This window comes from Cherax quadricarinatus, chromosome 54, assembly GCF_038502225.1.
Source record: "Cherax quadricarinatus isolate ZL_2023a chromosome 54, ASM3850222v1, whole genome shotgun sequence".
In the NCBI taxonomy this organism is placed as follows: Eukaryota; Metazoa; Arthropoda; class Malacostraca; order Decapoda; family Parastacidae; genus Cherax; species Cherax quadricarinatus.
Window position 1 is genome coordinate 16,857,281 of NC_091345.1, and position 16,583 is coordinate 16,873,863.

General features: G+C 43.0%; 1 protein-coding gene across 1 annotated transcript in view; it reads right to left on the bottom strand.

Moving 5' to 3' along the window:
- LOC128699156 (uncharacterized) overlaps positions 1-3,540 on the bottom strand; it is a 136,738-nt gene extending 133,198 nt beyond the window's left edge. The window contains exon 1 of the mRNA XM_053791704.2: positions 3,186-3,540. Coding sequence (XP_053647679.1) covers positions 3,186-3,195 — 10 coding nt within the window. The 5' untranslated portion in view covers positions 3,196-3,540. The remainder of the gene's footprint in view (positions 1-3,185) is intronic.
- Positions 3,541-16,583: the final 13,043 nt, after the last annotated feature.

The following is a 16,583-nucleotide window of genomic DNA, read 5'->3' on the forward strand; positions in this document are numbered from 1 at the left end:
AATACCATGGACCCACATGGGCCCAATATAACTCTTCATGGGAAGAAATTTCGAGCACAAAAAAAAAAAATGCTGAAACAATATTACTACTTTCCAATGCTCTTGTCAGACCCATCTGGAATGTGCCCATCCACTTCTAGTCCCCTATTCACATTAAAGATGTTCACAAACTCAAAAGCATGAAAGATCAATAAAACTTACCTTTAACAAATAAATCGTAGGAAGCAAAATTTAAATCACGCAGAATGGTCATAAATGCACTAGAAAACGGAGAATGATGACGAGGTTAATCCCGTGCATCAGAATTTTTTCCTACGAGGAGAGAGTGAGGGCACTGAATTTGCACTCTCTGGAAAGGAGTACATTTTGGGGGGATATAACAGAAGTATACCAATAAAAGGTAGGAATAAATAAAGATGATATAAATAACGTGCTGAAAATACCTAACCAAGACAGGACTCAGAACAATGGGTTTAAGTTAGATAAAAATAGATTTATAAATGATATAGGGAAGCACTGGTTTGGTAAAACAGAATTGTGGATGAGTGAAACAAACTCCCGAGTAATGTCATTAAACGAGAACTAAAGTAGTTTTAAAAACATGTTAGACAAATACACGAATGAGTGTGAGTTGACCTGCCTAGCATGAGCCAGTTGAACTGCCGCAGTGCTCCGCCTCTATAATGATCTTGGGGTTTCATTTAGTAAACGGAGGCTACGAAGTGACCTCATGCAAACCTTAAAGAAACTAATCTAATTTGACATACATAACCACGAAAAACTTTTTGGAGCGCAAAATCGACAAAATTACAGGACACAATGGCATGGCACTCCGTCGAATATGGGTAAGCATTTTATCACAGAGTTGTGAACACTGGCATAGTCTTCCCGCAGAAGTTGTTTGTGCCAAAACAAATGCCCATCAGAAATCAGCTATAATTATCACCAACATTATTTCAGCTTAGAAACAATAATAATATTAATATCTTTATTTCCACAAGTACATGTGGGCAACGGAAAACAATATTATGTTCAATGAGGACAAATTCCAACTACTCCGTTATGGAAAACTGGAGGGGATAATAACTAGAACAGAGTATACTACAGACTCTGGCCATACAATAGAGCGGAAAAATAATGTAAGGGACCTGGGAGTAGTAATGTCTGAGGAACTCACTTTCAAGGATCACAACAGTGCCACGATCACAAGTGCAAAGAAAATCATAGGATGGATAATGAGAACGTTCAAAACGAGGGATGCCAAGACAATGATGATCCTTTTCAAATCACTTGTTCTCTCTAGGGTGGAATACTGCTGTACATTAACATCTCCGTTCAAAGCAGGTGAAATTGCAGATCTAGAGAGTGCACTTATAAGTTCTGTCAAGCACCTTAACTACTGGGAACGCTTGGAAGCACTTGACTTGTACTCGTTGGAACGCAGGAGGGAGTGATATATCATAATCTACACTTCGAAAATCCTGGAAGGAATGGTCCCGAATCTGCACACAGAAATCACTCCCTACGAAAGTAAAAGACTGGGCAGGCGATGCAAAATACCCCCATTAAAAGTAGGGGCGCCATTGGTACACTAAGAGAAAACACCATAAGTGTCCGGGGCCCAAGACTGTTTAACAGCCTCCCACCAAGCATAAGGGGAACTACCAATAAACCCCTGGCTGCCTTCAAGAGAGAGCTGGACAGATACCTAAAGTCAGTGCTGGATCAGCCGGGCTGTGGTTCGTACGATGCGGCCAGCAGTAACAGCCTGATTGATCAAGCCCTGATCCATCGGGAGGCCTGGTCGTGGACCGGGCCGCGGGGGCGTTGATCCCCGGAATAACCTCCAGGTAGACTCCAGGTAAGGTATACAGGCCTAGCTAACATCAATGACATACTACTATATAGAAAGCCGCTTATTACGCAGAGCATTTCCGGCAAATTAGGTCAGTTTTGTCCCAGGATGCGACCCACACCAGTCGACCCATTTTATAAGATACCCATTTTATTGATGGGGAACATAGATAACAGGAGTAAAGAAACATGCCCAATGTTTCCACTCGCTGTGTGAAGCGAGAGATTTAGCCACCAGGCCACGGGGCACCGTAATGAATGCAGAATGTCAGGTTAGCCAAGGTACATCTGAAGCAAAGTGTTTTGAAATTGTAGCAATCATACCTTCCTTGCACCTATATCTCTCCATGGCCGCTTTTCTAATGCGTTAATGATACTTTTTTCCCAGTTTCATGTCGGCAGTGGCCCGAGGAAGTAGAGAGTGGGGAGAGAACCTTCTCATCTACAATCCTTTGCCTCAAGTGGGAGTATACAGTCCTCCATGAACACAGTACGGATGTAGACAGTCTTTCTGCGATACTGATTTAAAAAACCTCAGCTATTTGTATTTCCCATGTACTCCAAGTATAAGGTTAATGTCATGGCCATGGACTACCAAGTCATACATGACTACTTTGGAACGAGATCTTCATAAATGCAGTTAAATGAAATGCATTTAACTTATTTCGTGAATACAAATCCAATTTCAAATTATAATGCAGCAATCCACACAGGTGGTCATTTACTGCAAATATTACTGCCGGAACGTAAATATATTTTAAAATATAAATATTCATAGAAAGCAAAACAAAATATTAACGAAATGGATAATTACGATTGACTAATCGAATTTCAAAATCGGTAAATGAAAAAACGAATAATTTTGAAAAATAAAATAAAATAACTATATAAATTTGAAAATGGTTCAACTGAGTAATTACTATGAAATTTGATTTGAGTCGAATTACTGAGTTATTGACTGGAAAAACGTGAATCCGAGACTTGGTAAATAACATTTATTATAGATGAATAATACCTGTAGGGAGGAAAATAATTTGACAGTTGATAAAATATTTACGACTTAGTCTTTGAGATGCAGATAAAGGAAGTGGACGGGAGGGAGGATGGAACGCGTCCTGGAACATGGAGGTGAAATGGAAAGATGAAAAGGGGAGCAATAGGGAGATGAAAAGGAGGCAATGGAAATGGAATAGAAATATAGAGAGAACAAGGGAAGAGAAAATGTGAAAAACGATGGAAAATGGAGACGGAAAAGTGTGGATATGGAAAAGTGCAGATGGAAAGAGGGAGAGTAATGAGTTAGGTGTCTGTTGGTCCGTTCATTGACTTACCTTTAAACATGATCGCTGCAGTAGAACTCAAAGTAGCCTGCAGCAGCCTGCAGTAGCAGCAGAAGCAGCAGTAGCAGCGGTGATAACCTCTGCTGCAGTAGAAGAGCGGTTATAATGGCAATACAGCAAATTCTCTTGTAGATTCTATCAACAAAGATATCTGCTGTAGGCCCCTAAGGTGGCTTCAGGAGAAGGTTAAACTAGCACCGACACATGTATATTCCCCTACACCGCTAACATACACACTGAGAGGTCAGCAGCGCCTGGCGTAGGGCAGGGTTAATGTGGTATAAGGTGAGACACGGGCGTTGAGAGAGCGACGTAGAGAGAGGAGAGTCATGTGTGTGATCCCGTCAGTGGTTGGTCTAGTACTGATCCCACCACCAGCTCTGTCATCTGCTGCTGCTGCTGCGGCTGCTGCTATTGCTGCTGCTATTGTTGCTGCTGCTGCTGTGGCTATTATTACTGCTGATGCTGTTATTGCTGCTGCTGCTGCTGCTGCTATTGCTGCTGCTGCTGCTATTGCTGCTGCTGCTGCTGCTATTGTTGCTGCTGCTGCGGCTATTATTGCTGCTGATGCTGTTATTGCTGCTGCTGCTGCTATTATTGCTGCTGATGCTGTTATTGCTGCTATTGCTGCTGCTGCTGCTATTGCTGCTGCTGCTGCTATTGTTGCTGCTGCTGTGGCTATTATTGCTGCTGATGCTGTTATTGCTGCTGCTGCTGCTGCTGCTATTGATGCTGCTGCTGCTGTTGCTATTGTTGCTGCTGCTGCGGCTATTATTGCTGCTGATGCTGTTATTGCTGCTGCTGCTGCTGCTGCTGCTGCTGCTGCTGCTGCTGCTATTGCTGCTTCTGCTGCTATTGTTGCTGCTGCTGCTATTGTTGCTGCTGCTGCGGCTATTATTGCTGCTGATGCTGTTATTGCTGCTGCTGCTGCTGCTATTGCTGCTGCTGCGAGACTTGATGCTGTTATTGCTGCTGCTGCTATTGTTGCTGCTGCTGCTGTGGCTATTATTGCTGCTGATGCTGTTATTGCTGCTGCTGCTGCTGCTATTGCTGCTGCTGCTGCTGCTGCTGCTGCTATTGCTGCTGCTGCTGCTGCTATTGTTGCTGCTGCTGCGGCTATTATTGCTGTTGATGCTGTTATTGCTGCTGCTGCTGCTGCTGCTGCTGCTGCTATTGCTGCTATTGCTGCTATTGCTGCTATTGCTGCTGCTGCTACTATTGTTGCTGCTGCTGCTGCTATTGTTGCTGCTGCTGCTGCTATTGTTGCTGCTGCTGTGGCTATTATTGCTGCTGATGCTGTTATTGCTGCTGCGGCTGCGGCTATTATTGCTGCTGTTGCTGCTATTGTTGCTGCTGCTGCGGCTATTATTGCTGCTGATGCTGTTATTGCTGCTGTTGCTGCGGCTGCTGCTATTGCAGCTGCTATTGTTGCTGCTGCTGCGGCTATTATTGCTGCTGATGCTGTTATTGCTGCTTCTGCTGCTGCTATTGTTGCTGCGGCTGCTGCTATTGCTGCTGCTGCTGCTACTGCTGCTATTGCTGCTATTGTTGCTGCTGCTGCGGCTGTTATTGCTGCTGCTGCGGCTGTTATTGCTGCTGCTACGGCTGCTGCTATTGCTTCTGCTGTTGCGGCTGTTATTGCTGCTGCTGCTGAGGCTGTTATTGCTGCTGCTGCTGAGACTGTTATTGCTGTTGCTTCTGCTGCCATTGCTACTGCTGCTGCTACTGCTATTGCTGCTACTGAGGCTACTACTGCTGCTGCTACCGCTGCTGCGGCTATTGCTATTGCCGCTGCTGCTGCTGCTATTGCTGCTGTTGCTGCTGCTACTGCTATTGCTGCTGCTGAAGCTGTTATTGCTGCTGCTGCTTCTTGTGCAGCTGATGTTGCTGCTGCTTGTGCTGCTTCTGTTGTTGTTATTGCGCTTCTGCTGCTGCCGCTGTTATTGCCGCTGTTGTTGCTGCTGCTGTTGTTGCTGCTGCTACTGTTGCTGCTGCTACTGTTGCTGCTGTGCTGTTGCTGCAGCTGCTGCCGCTGTTGTTGTTGCTGCTTCTGCTGCTGCTGCTGTTGTTGCTCTGCTATTGCTGCCGCTGCTGCTGCTGCTGCTGCTGTTGTTGTTGCGTTGCTGTTGCTACCGCTCTACACATGATAAATGAACCACGTCCTCCAGCGTACCATCCATAATAACTATGTAATTTGTAATTATTCAGGTTGAAATACAAATTACATACATGTACTGTAACTTTATTAACTTCTCTAAATAATGAACTAACCTAAATAAAGAGTTTACCTCAATAAAGAAGTAATGTAAACAGCAGTGAGAACAACGGTCTCTGTTGATGGTGTAAACAACAGTGAGAACAACGGTCTCAGTTGGTGTAAACAACAGTGAGAACAACGGTCTCTGTTGGTGTAAACAACAGTGAGAACAACGTTCTTTGTTGATGGTGTAAACAACAGTGAGAACAACGGTCTCTGTTGGTGTAAACAACAGTGAGAACAACGTTCTGTTGATGGTGTAAACAGCAGTGAGAACAACTGACTCTGTTGATTGTGTAAACAGCAGTGAGAACAACGGTCACTGTTGATTGTGTAAACAGCAGTGAGAACAACGGTCTCTGTTGATTGTGTAAACAGCAGTGAGAACAACGGTCTCTGTTGATGGTGTAAACAACAGTGAGAACAACTGACTCTGTTGATTGTGTAAACAGCAGTGAGAACAACGGTCACTGTTGATTGTGTAAACAGCAGTGAGAACAACGGTCACTGTTGATCGTGTAAACAGCAGTGAGAACAACGGTCTCTGTTGATTGTGTAAACAACAGTGAGAACAACGGTCTCTTTTGATTGTGTAAACAGCAGTGAGAACAACGGTCACTGTTGCTGGTCAAAACAGTACTGACAACAACATTCACTGTTGATGATGGTGGTATGCCTGAACAATTTACCTTAGTCACTACAATAATGTAAAGACAAAAGACCCTTGGGACAGAATAAGCTTTTAGTGGGGCTACATTTCGCTCTACAGGGTGCTTCTTATAGCGAAACGTTGTCCTGGCGAAAGACTGTTGAATTTAACGTGTCCGTGTGCAACATATTGCTGCACTTTTATCAAGATTGACGGACTGAACACATCGACTCCAGGCTGAGGGACTGATTACCTAAAACTCCTCTTCATCTTCCACCTTTCTCTGCAGTGGACTGAAGAAGTCAACAGTTAGCGAAACGTTTCCACAATAAAGATAAAGGTACCCAAATGTAGCGCAAGTGTCTCATTTATCAAAAATACTACTACTACTACTACTACTACTACTACTACTACTACTACTACTACTACTAATAATAATAATAATAATAATAATAATAATAATAATAATAATAATAGCTTTTATACCAGCTAATTAAAGAACTCCAGTAAATTTCATTGGAACACAGAGGTCGATGTTTAAAAAAGTAATAATTTGAACTAGTCATTTGAAGTAACTAGCAGGGGTAAATCCCCCCTGTTACACAGCCTACCTGTAATTTCTCCCAGGAAACTTTGGGAGATGACGAGACTTGAGTTAAACCATCTAGTTGATAAAGCACCTAAGTTCTTGACTGTTTGAAGATATTAGTGAATAAATTAACCTAAGGGGAACAATATCACAGAGGGAGCCAGCAGTGTATGTAGTCAGTCAGTCAGTCAGTCAGTCAGTCAGTCAGTCAGTCAGTCAGTCAGTCAGGCTGGATGGTTAATGAGGAAGGAAGGCTATCAAGTACAAATTATGCTCTGTGTGTATATATACATACATATATATATATATATATATATATATATATATATATATATATATATATATATATATATATATATATATATATATATATATATATATATATATATATATATATATATATATATATACAACGAGAGAGAGATAAAGAGAGATCTTCCAAGAGGAAACTGGATCACTACCTCCGTGGTGTAACAGATCACCCAAGCTGTGATGGATATGTGGGCCGGCGGGTCACCAGCAGCAACAATCGGGTTGACCAGGCTATGAACAGGAAAGTCTGGCTCAGGGGCAGGCCGCGAGAGTAGTAAAACTCCCGGAATAAGTCACACGTAAATCACAGTTAAAATTCGTTTGTGGGCTCTTGCCTTTTCCACTAATAGTCAACTTGCTGCATTTAATATCCCTTAAGACGAGGCTGCGGTTGTTCCTACTAGGCCTCAAGATTAGGCTGCGGTTGTTCCTACTAGGCCTAAAAATGAGGCTGCGGTTGTTCCTATAAGCCTCAAGAGCGGCTGTTCTTATTAGGGGTCAAAATTAGGCTGAGGTTGTTCTCTTAGATTTCCTGCGGGAAAGGAGAGAGAAGGATATCGATTTGTAAGGGTGTACTCTGCCATGGCACAGATAAATACAGTCGTTTCTTGGAAAATATAGTGACTGAACACAGTGGAATACATGGGAAAGAGATAGCAGAGATCTTTGAAGTCCACACCGAGGCTATCAGCTGAGGACTACCTACTTCCACATAGAGTAAGGACTGTCGTGCATCTCTGAATGTATGAGTCAAAGATAGAAAGGCAGAAGGCTCGAACTTTAACATTGAGTCTTCTCCTGACCTGTGGTACAATGTGGCTATCAAAAGAGGAAAGGTGCCACAAACATTGGACAAAACCAGAGTTCAGTCTTCTTAAAAGATGAGCACTCCATTTAGTAGTGTTCATTGGTTATAAGAAGGCTCGAAACACTTATGTTCAAGAGTTCGGGTGGGTTCAAGTCGGACTCAGCGTTGTCATGACATGTTTCTGCTATGTGCGGGCTATTTGCTCAGTGTTATGCAGACATAAGTTGTATTACTTCCAGTGACACCATTTCTTAGGCTGGCAATGTTTAGTTGCTTCTACACGTAAAATACATCGAAGGAACAAGAATTAACCTGACGACTTTGTGCTTTTCATTGGCTTGAGTCTGGAACACAGGAGAGCACAGAGCATAATGAACAAGGAATACAGTCGTTGCCAGGTACATGATCTTCACACTTCTCAGAATGACCAGCAGACTGACGGAACACAGACCAGGACGTGAGTACCAGGCAATGGTTCCAGCCTCCACCACTCCTCGCGCTGAATGATCCAAACAGGTTTAGTGTTTCACATGCATTTAAGATTATTATCCTTATTATAATCATAACTGAACGCTAAACCCACAAGGGTCTTACAGCGCAGCACATTAAGAAAATAGCAATTTTGGTGTCTGGCCCCACAATAAACGTGGGGATGGAACCATGATACAGCTTTAACATAATATTAGAGCAAAAACTTAAAGAATATTTTATTATTACTTTAAATAAGGTGAGAGACTTAGGGTGTGGCTGTTTCTTGCGCTCGCCTGCCCCCTCCCCTCTCCCCCTCCCCCTTCCCCCTTCCCCTTTTCCCCTCCCCCACTGGATGAAATGACGTTTATTCCACAAGTATTAAGATACAAAGCATCAACTACGTTTTTCTCTGTGTAAAGCCCAGTGGTCTTTAGCGCTTAGTTTTGATTGTAATAATCTGAGTAAAGCTCCAGACGGAGCGAAACATTGCTGAACACGTTTCCTGATCTTCATCCTGCCAGACTCATAAACACCATCAAACATACATGTTAATACGACTTTAGTAGACCACTTGCTCAATTAAGAATAATTTGAGTGTTGGTATTCCCACTGGTGCGAGTTACAAAGTCATTAGCACAGGTAATCATGTAATGGCGGAGTTACATTAGTAGAGAGATTAGCAAAGCGTTTGTTTATTACATTACAACACAGCTATGTTCCCAGTGCTTGCAACAGGCACTGCAACGTGAACACCACAGCCTGGCTGATCAGGAACCGACTTGAGGAACTTATTCTGCTCCCTCTTGAAGACACCAACCAGTCTCTTGGTAATTAATTTTATGTATGAAAGATGTTGAAGTCTTGGTGCCTTTATACTTACCTGGAGGTTACCTGGAGGTTATTCCGGGGATCAACGCCCCCGCGGCCCGGTCCATGACCAGGCCTCCCGATGGATCAGAGCCTGATCAACTAGGCTGTTACTGCTGGCCGCACGCAGTCCAACGTACGAGCCACAGCCCGGCTGATCCGGCACTGACTTTAGGTATCTGTCCAGTTCTCTCTTGAAGGCAGCCAGGGGTTTATTGGCAATTCCCCTAATGCTTGATGGGAGGCTGTTGAACAGTTTTGGGCCCCGGACACTTATGGTGTTTTCCCTTAGTGTACCAATGGCGCCCCTACTTTTTATTGGGGGCATTTTGCATCGCCTGCTCAGTCTTTTACTTTCGTAGGGAGTGATTTCTGTGTGCAGATTTGGGACCATTCCTTCCAAGATTTTCCAAGTGTAGATTATGATATATCTCTCCCTCCTGCGTTCCAACGAGTACAAGTCAAGTGCTTCCAAGCGTTCCCAGTAGTTAAGGTGCTTGACAGAATTTATACGTGCAGTAAAGGATCTCTGTACACTCTCTAGATCTGCGATTTCACCTGCTTTGAATGGAGATGTTAATGTACAGCAGTATTCCAGCCTAGAGAGAACAAGTGATTTGAAAAGGATCATCATGGGCTTGGCATCTCTCGTTTTGAAAGTTCTCATTATCCATCCTATCATTTTCTTTGCACGTGCGATCGTGGCACTGTTGTGATCCTTGAAAGTGAGATCCTCAGACATTACTACTCCCAGGTCCCTTACATTATTTTTCCGCTCTATTGTATGGCCGGAGTCAGTAGTATACTCCGTTCTAGTTATTATCTCCTCCAGTTTTCCATAACGGAGTAGTAAGTATCAAAGGTGTTGAAAAGTCTTGGTCTGTCAGGGATTTAATCTCTCCTGCCTCTCCACTGTTCAGTGTGAGGGATTTAATCTCTCCTGCCTCTCCACTGTTCAGTGTGAGGGATTTAATCTCTCCTGCCTCTCCACTGTTCAGTGTGAGGGATTTAATCTCCCCTGCCTCTCCACTGTTCAGTGTGAGGGATTTAATCTCCCCTGCCTCTCCACTGTTTAGTGTGAGAGATTTATTCTCCCCAGCCTCGCTGGGGAGCTGACCCCAGGAACTACTTAAGTATATATGCCAATTTTTTAGCACCTTTCACAACTAGGTAAGACAGTGGGTGGGCGGGCCAGGGGGGTGGAAGGGCGTGTGGGCGGGGCAGGGGGTGGGTGTGCGGGCGTGTGGGAGGGGCAGGGGGTGGGTGTGCGGGCGTGAGGGCGGGGTATTGGTGTGGAATGTGTGTATGTGTTCATGTGGGCGGGGTTGGGGTTGTGAGTAGGCGGGTGTGGGCGGCCAACTGATGTTCAGAAGTGGAGGCAATAGGCAGTATGCAGGAGGGGGTGGTGGGGGTGAGGGGAAAGGGGTGGGACGAGAGGGGGAGGGAGAGGGAAAGTTTTAAAGGGGAGGTGAGGAGAGAGACAGAGGTAGAGGAGGGGAGAGATGTGGATGAAGGGTAGAGAGGTGGAGGAAGGGGAGAGAGTTGGAGGAAGGGGAGAGAGAGGTAGAGGAAGGGGAGAGACAGGTGGAGGAAGGGGAGAGAGAGATGGAGGAAGAGGAGAGAGAGGTGAAGGAAGGGGAGAGGGAGAGTAGATACAAGAGTGGAAAAAGTGACTGAGGGAAGTGAATAAGGGAGACAATGATTGATAGAGTGAATGAGTGAGACAGTGTAGGCGAAAATGAAAGGAGGAAGTGAATGAAAAAGGGAGGGAGGGAGGGAGAGAGTGAGCGAGGAAGAGAAGGAGGAAGGGAGGAAAGATGGGAGGCAGGAAGGCAGGCAGGGAGGAAAGATAAAGGAAGGTAACTAAGCAAGGTAGTAGGGTAGGTGACCTGTAGACAGCATCTAGGGTCACCATCACTGCAGCTCACTCCCACACCAGACCTCCAGGTTACTGACCAGATCAACCATGCTGTTGGTACCAGCCTCCTGCACACTAATATATGCAGTACAACTCGGCTTATCAGGAACTGACTTGAAGAATTTTTAAAGTTTTATCTTAAAGACAATTAGAAATTTGTGTTCATGAAATTGTTCAGCTGGCAAGATTACCAAGTGATGGATTTGAAGAGATGAATGAAGATGTGAATGACCTCTTAGAAGAAGATGATGATGATGATGATGATGACAGGAGTCCAGAGAAAATGTTGACCGAGCTTGATGCACAGATACAAGGGAGCCACATAACAAAAGAAGATGAAGAAGAACCTGAAGAAAAGCAGTTAATATTACAGCAGTTACGTGAGCAGTTCCATGTTGCTGCTAAACTAGCAGACTTTTTCACTGAAGACGACCCTGACAAATCTAGAAGCAGTGCTTTGAAACAGGGTCTAGACCAACTGATGATGCCTTACCGTCAGCAGAATAATGTGATGAATGGTTTAGAAAACCGACAAGTTGAAGAATTGAGACACTTATGCAACACATGGGAATCTTTATTGAAGAAACGTTTCGCCACACAGTGGCTTCATCAGTCCAATACAAAGTAGAAATGGGTAAGGAGAGTAGAAGTTTGAGGTAATCAGTCCCTCAACCTGGAATCGATGTGTTCAGTCCATCACTCTTGTAGGAAGTGCAGCCACCTCTCTGGCCCTATGCTGCACTTCCTACAAGAGTGATGGACTGAACACATCGATTCCAGGTTGACGGACTGATTACCTCAAACTTCTACTCTCCTTACCCATTTCTACTTTGTATTGGACTGATGAAGCCACTGTGTGGCGAAACGTTTCTTCAATAAAGATTCCCATGTGTTGCATAAGTGTCTCAATTCTTCAGCAGAATAATGTACAGCAGGATAAAAGAGCCCAGAGGTCCATTACAGAATTTATGCACACTCCAATACAATCATCGACTTTAATACCAGAATCTCTGCCATTCACTTCTGCCGACAACCAACAACCATCCACCTCAGCCCAGTAGCATCTCCACTCTCTTCACAATCATCCACAAACACCAGCACCCACAATTTACGGTAAGAAATACTATTATTTCTGTTGCCTCTGTAGTCTTAAGTAATAAAAACATAATATATTACGACAATGAACTATAATTGCATATCCACTTTTATTTATGTAAAATCTATTGGTCTTAAAAAAGTTGTTTGGTTTTTTTTTGGGGGGTGGCTCCCAAGAACGTAACCCTATTTTTCCCATAAGTTCTTCAGTTTATCTAACACGGTTTTACCTAACGCGACGTTTTCAGGAACGTAACAACTGTGTAATATAACGGTCTACTGTACCTTGTTGAATTTTATATTTCGTGCCATGCCAGTGCTGCCATCTCATGGACTTAGGCCCACCTTTAGTCCATGAGATGCCGCATCCTTCTCACTCTTGCAGCAGACAGCCTACAAGCAACAAGTCCCACTCTCTCTCCCTCCCTCGCAGGCTAGGCCTTGGCTCCCTCCCCCCCACTCCAGGGCCAGCCTAGACACACTGCCTGTACACTGCCTGTATCCAGAACCCAATAAAGTAACACATCGCCTCATTTTTATAGTTATTGTTGAAAATTTCCCGTTATGTATAAAAGGGAGGTCGTTGAAGAGTTTTGGTCCCTTTACATTTACTGAAGTTTCTCTAAGTGCACTCATGGCATTCTTGCTCTTCATTTAAAGTATTGTGCAGATTTGGAATAATTCCTCCAGAATTTTTAAAGTGTAAATAATGATGCATCTTGAGGAGAAAAAGTTTACATGGGAAAATGTCACCAGAGGGTGCCACAAGGATTTGCATTTGCCCAGTTTTTTAATGATTTACACCAAGGAATAAAACGATGATTAAAAAATCACGTGACCACAAATCTCCATAGGATAACTTCACTTTTCAAGGAGTACAGCTCGAAGGACGTCAAGCGTTCCCAGCAATTTATTTGCTTGATTGAATTTATATGGCCAGTGAAGGTTCTCTATACACTCCCAGCCTCTGAAAATTTAGCCTTTCATATTAAGGAGAATGTTAGTACACAACCATGTTGCAGGCTAGAGAGAACAAGTAACTTACCTGAAGTTTACCTGGAGTTAATCTGGAATTTACCCCAGCGGCCCGCGGCCCGCGGCCAGGCCGCATCGCTCAAGACTCGAAGTGTTATCCCTGGCTGGTCGTCTGTTGCTTCACCCGTGGTATAAAATACCGACAACTGTCAAACACGACACCTACCTAGAGGTAGGATATTTTACTCGGGAAACGTCTTGCCTTGATCAACTCCTTCAGAACTCATAACGTTTCCTCAGTAGGATATCCTAACACTGCACATGTGTCTATTTTATGTGGCAACGAGCTAGGCATGCAAAGTAACATTGTCTGCGAGGAAAATGGTCGTTTGGAAGGCCGTGGTTGGCACACTAATGGTTGGTTATTGCTGGCACCCTCCTGGTAGGCTGTCGTTAGCACTCTTCTGATAGATCGTAGTTGGCACCCTCCCGGTAGGCTGTGGTTAAAGCTCTCCTGGTAGATTGTGGTTGGCTCTCTATTGGTAGGCTCTGGTTGGCAGCTTCTGGTAAGCTGTGGTTGGCACCCTCCGGTAGGCTTGCGAGGGTTTAAACAAGGCCTAGGAATGGATAATCTGGCAGTCATTTGTATTCAGGTGAGAGCAGAGGCGGCAGTGTGGGTACACTCAGTATGAACAATACACTACAGTACAACCTTCACCTTCAGACGTCTTCACCGGAATACATTTCCCAACCATCTACGTTCAGACATATTATAAATTATCTTAGGTTCAAGTTACTTTAATATTACCCATATTTTTACGCATATTATTCAATATTAACTTCACTAGGATCAATGATAATAAGAACATAAGAAAGGAGGAACACTGCAGGAGGCCTGCTGGCCCATACTAGGCAGGTCCTTTACAATTCATCCCACTAACAAAACATTTGCCCAACCCAATTTTCAATGCCACCCAAGAAATAAGCTCTGATGTGAAAGTCCCACTCAAATCCAACCCCTCCCACTCATGTACTTATCCAACCTAGATTTGAAACTACCCAAAGTCCCAGCCTCAATAACCCAACTAGGTAGACTGTTCCACTCATCAACTACCCTATTTCCAAACCAATACTTTCCTATGTCCTTTCTAAATCTAAATTTATCTAATTTAAATCCATTACTGCGGGTTCTCTCTTGGAGAGACATCCTCAAGACCTTATTAATATCCCCTTTATTAATACCTATCTTCCACTTATACACTTCGATCAGGTCTCCCCGCATTCTTCGTCTAACAAGTGAATGTAACTTAAGAGTCTTCAATCTTTCTTCATAAGGAAGATTTCTAATGCTATGTATTAATTTAGTCATCCTACGCTGAATGTTTTCTAACGAATTTATGTCCATTTTGTAATATGGAGACCAGAACTGAGCTGCATAATCTAGGTGAGGCCTTACTAATGATGTATAAAGCTGCAGTATGACCTCTGGACTTCTGTTGCTTACACTTCTTGATATAAATCCCAGTAATCTATTTGCCTTATTACGTACGCTTAGGCATTGCTGTCTTGGTTTAAGGTTGCTGCTCACCATAACCCCCAAGTCCTTTTTGCAATCTGTATGGCTAAGTTCTACATCATTTAACTTATAAGTACTAGGGTTATGGGCACTCCCAAGCTTCAGAACCTTGCATTTATCTACATTGAACTGCATCTGCCACTTTTCTGACCAAGAATAGAGTTTGTTTAAATCCTCCTGAAGTTCCATAACATCTACGTTTGAATCAATTATCCTACCTATCTTTGTGTCATCGGCGAATTTGCTCATATCACTAGTAATTCCCTCATCAAGATCATTGATATATATTATAAACAACAACGGGCCCAAGACTGATCCCTGTGGAACGCCACTTGTTACAGATCCCCACTCGGATTTAACCCCATTTATGGACACTCTCTGCTTCCTGTCAGTGAGCCATGACTCGATCCACGAGAGCACTTTTCCCCCAATGCCATGAGCTGCCACTTTCTTTAACAGTCTATGGTGCGGAACTCTATCAAAAGCCTTACTAAAATCTAAGTAAATAATATCAAATTCTTTATTGTGGTCAACAGCCTCAAAAGCTTTACTGAAGAAAGTCAATAAATTAGTTAGACAAGACCGGCCTCTTGTGAATCCATGCTGAGTATCATTAATCAAGCTATGCTTATCGAGATGGCTTCTTACAATCTCAGCTATAATTGACTCTAGTAATTTGCCTACAATTGAGGTCAGGCTTATTGGGCGGTAATTTGACGGTAACGACTTGTCCCCTGTTTTAAAAATAGGAATTACATTAGCCATCTTCCACATATCAGACACTACACCTGTTTGAAGAGATAAATTAAAAATATTAGTTAATGGTTCACAGACTTCCATTTTGCATTCCTTTAGAACCCTTGAAAAAACCTCATCAGGACCCGGTGACTTATTTTGCTTCAGTCGGTCTATCTGCTTCACAACCATTTCACTAGTGACTGTGATGTTACATAATTTATCTTCTTCTGGCCCACTATAAAAATTAATTACCGGAATATTATTAGTGTCTTCCTGTGTAAAAACAGAGAGAAAATAATTATTTAAAATAGAGCACATTTCATTCTCTTTGTCAGTAAGATGCCCATAGTTATTTTTAAGGGGACCTATCTTATCTCTGACTTTTGTTCTATATACCTGGAAAAAACTTTTTGGGTTAGTTTTAGAATCCCTAGCAACTTTAATTTCATAGTCCCTTTTAGCTTTTCTTATCCCCTTTTTAATGTCCCTCTTAATGTCAATATACTGATTCATAAGATGACCCTCGCCTCTTTTGATACGCCTATAAATTCCTTTCTTATGCCCTAGTAGATATTTCAGCCTATTATTCATCCATTTTGGGTCATTTCTATTTGATCTAATTTCTTTATAAGGGATAAACGTTCTTTGAGCAGCATGTATTGTGCTCAGAAAACTGTCATATTGATAGCTCTCTTCGTTACCCCAGTCAACAGATGATAAGTGTTCTCTAAGCCCATCGTAATCTGCTAAGCGAAAATCTGGGACTGTTACTGAGTTATCCCTACTATCATACTTCCATTCAATTCTAAATGTAATTGATTTGTGGTCGCTAGCACCCAGTTCCTCTGAAACTTCTAAATTATTAACAAGGGATTCATTGTTTGCCAGAACTAAGTCAAGCAGGTTATTACCCCTTGTAGGTTCTGTCACAAACTGCTTCAAAAAACAATCCTGAACTACTTCTAAGAAGTCGTATGATTCTAAATTCCCAGTCAAGAAATTCCAATCAATATGACTAACGTTAAAGTCTCCTAGAATTACTACATTATCGTGCCTTGTGGCCCTAACAATTTCCTCCCATAGTAGTCTCCCCTGGTCCCTATCTAAATTTGGGGGACGGTATATCACACCTAA